This window comes from Penaeus chinensis, chromosome 8 (genome assembly GCF_019202785.1).
Source record: "Penaeus chinensis breed Huanghai No. 1 chromosome 8, ASM1920278v2, whole genome shotgun sequence".
Classification (NCBI taxonomy): Eukaryota; Metazoa; Arthropoda; class Malacostraca; order Decapoda; family Penaeidae; genus Penaeus; species Penaeus chinensis.
Window position 1 is genome coordinate 21,376,224 of NC_061826.1, and position 2,500 is coordinate 21,378,723.

Sequence of the window (2,500 nt, forward strand, 5' to 3'; positions counted from 1 at the left end):
GATTCCCGGACCCTTCGTGCCGCCTCAACCTGCGCACGGCAAAGGACGCTAGTGAGGAAGAGGGACGTTCAATTCCTGATCACTATTCGAAACACCGCCATTATTTCCGTCGCTCCTATCCCCCCCCCCTCCCTCCCTCCCTCTCTCTCTCTCTCTCTCTCTCTCTCTCTCTCTCTCTCTCTCTCTCTCTCTCTCTCTCTCTCTCTCTCCTTTCACCCAATAAACAGCTGGGTATACTTCTATCAACCTTCAAATATATCTAGCGGATTCATACTTCCTTTCCCTTTAGTAATCGATTTTCGAGAATTAGTTGCTAGAATGTAGCACTCCGATTCACAATTTTGTCTTTCTCTAAGCTACAGTAATTCTGTCAGCCTGTGATGAACCCTAAATGACAGCTAAGACCAAGTATGAATATCTTCACAACCTGAGAGATGTATTTAACCGATTTCGATTAAATCATCGTCAGAAATATATCTTCAGACGAAGATATAATCGAATTAGCTTAAAAAACAAAACAAAATAACATCTCATGTGAAGATATTAATTCTCATTCATACCTTTTCTACACTTGTCAACATAAATACAATTCATCTAAGCCTACATCTTTGTCCCATGCCGCTAGTAAGGGTATATAAGTATATATATATTTATTTGTTTATTTATATATATATATATTTATATATACATATATTTACATATGTATACATATACAAATACATATACATATGTATACATATACAAATACATATACATATGTATACATATACAAATACATATACATATGTATACATATACAAATACATATACATATGTATACATATACAAATACATATACCTATGTATACATATACAAATACATATACATATAGTTCACCACTCTGCTGACCACTTCTCCTTGTCCATATACAAGAAGCCTCTGCATAGTGGCATGTACATACACTTCTTCTCATACTATCCTCTCCATGTAAAGAGAGGTGTTGCCACCTCGCTGTTCCTCCGCGCCCTCCGCATCTGTGACCCTCAGTACCTGGATGAAGAGATCGACTTTCTGCGTCGTTCGTTCTCGAAACTGGGCTACCCTCGACATCGCGTTATCCAGGCCACGGCGTACATTCTACCACGACTTATCTTCTAGGTCTGAAAGTAATGTTTGCAATGTATGATGTCTGTGCATAATATAATTTAACTGGTTAATATTAATTTTTGTCTCTTTCCAGTTTCAAAAATCTGGATTACCATTACATACTTTGATGACCCATTGATGCAAGGATTTGTGAGGCTATGGGATACCGTCGCTGGCGGGATCAATATTCTTGGGTACCACCTAAGAATGACATGGTACTACGGCCTGCGCAATGCGTGGGAGGTAGATTACGCCTTATCACCGCCCCCCACCGCCCCACCACTTTAGTATGTATTTAAGGCTGTTGATAAATTCTGGGTTTTAGACTTTTGAGTGTCAGCCACTGAGCTTAGTCGTCATGAGAACGCTGGTGTTGTGTTTCGCGGGGCTTTTAGGTGAGATGCGTTCTTTTTTTTTATTAATAATTTAGCTGAACCCGTATCTTTCCTTTGGTCAAGAAGGTTTTGTATAATTCATTCAAGATTACAGGTTTCTGCGACATAGTTGAGATCAAACACTGACACGCAGTTTAATCGCATCGCAGGCCTGGCGACGACTCATGCGTATTACACGATCCAGTCGGACAACGGCCTGTGGCGTGGCAACTGGGGCTACGAGGACTACTGCTCCAGAAGCGGCGGAGGCAACCTCACCGCCGACTCGGAGCGCGAGGTGACGTTCGCCAGCGCGTTCGACTTCAAGGTGAGTCACGGATCGTACGCCCCTTCACTCTCTCTCTCTCTCTCTCTCTCTCTCTCTCTCTCTCTCTCTCTCTCTCTCTCTCTCTCTCTCTCTCTCTCTCTCTCTCTCCCTCTCTCTCTCTCTCTCTCTCACGCACACCTGCCAACCCAGCGCATGGAAGTAACCCCTCCCGCCTGCCCCTCAGTTCGAGACGACCGACCACGTCGACAACACGGCGGGCAACGCAGTCAAGCTCTACTGCAGCGACCACACCGGCCACATCCTGGACTATGTCTCTAGCACCGAGGGAAACTACGGGACGTGGCAGGGGCTCCGCTCCTGCGCCCCAGGGCACTACATAACGGGGTTCCGGCAGCGCGTGCTGGAGTCGCAGGGCACCTTCGGCGACGACTGGGGCGTGGACAACGTCCAGGTGCAGTGCGACGACGGCACCGTGCTGGACGGCATGGATGGCGTGCCGCCGGCGCTTCAGGAGGCCCCGGGACGGGTAAGGAGTACCTTCATTTGTTCAATCCACAGTTTGATGTTATTTGCATTTGAGTTCTATTCTCTCTGTCAAAAATATCATAAAGCTTAATCCTGCATCTTATGAAAAGTAATAATGTATTTATATATAACTTCAGTTTAACGAAATAACGACTAATATGGCCTGATTAGTTAAAGCATGATATT

At 44.8% G+C, this 2,500-nt stretch overlaps 1 protein-coding gene across 1 annotated transcript in view; it reads left to right on the forward strand.

Moving 5' to 3' along the window:
• The first annotated feature begins 1,434 nt into the window (after window positions 1–1,434).
• Window positions 1,435–2,500, forward strand: part of LOC125028265 (vitelline membrane outer layer protein 1 homolog) — a 6,270-nt gene continuing 5,204 nt past the window's right edge. The window contains exons 1-3 of the mRNA XM_047617700.1: window positions 1,435–1,521; window positions 1,671–1,828; window positions 2,013–2,315. Coding sequence (XP_047473656.1) covers window positions 1,485–1,521; window positions 1,671–1,828; window positions 2,013–2,315 — 498 coding nt within the window. The 5' untranslated portion in view covers window positions 1,435–1,484. The remainder of the gene's footprint in view (window positions 1,522–1,670; window positions 1,829–2,012; window positions 2,316–2,500) is intronic.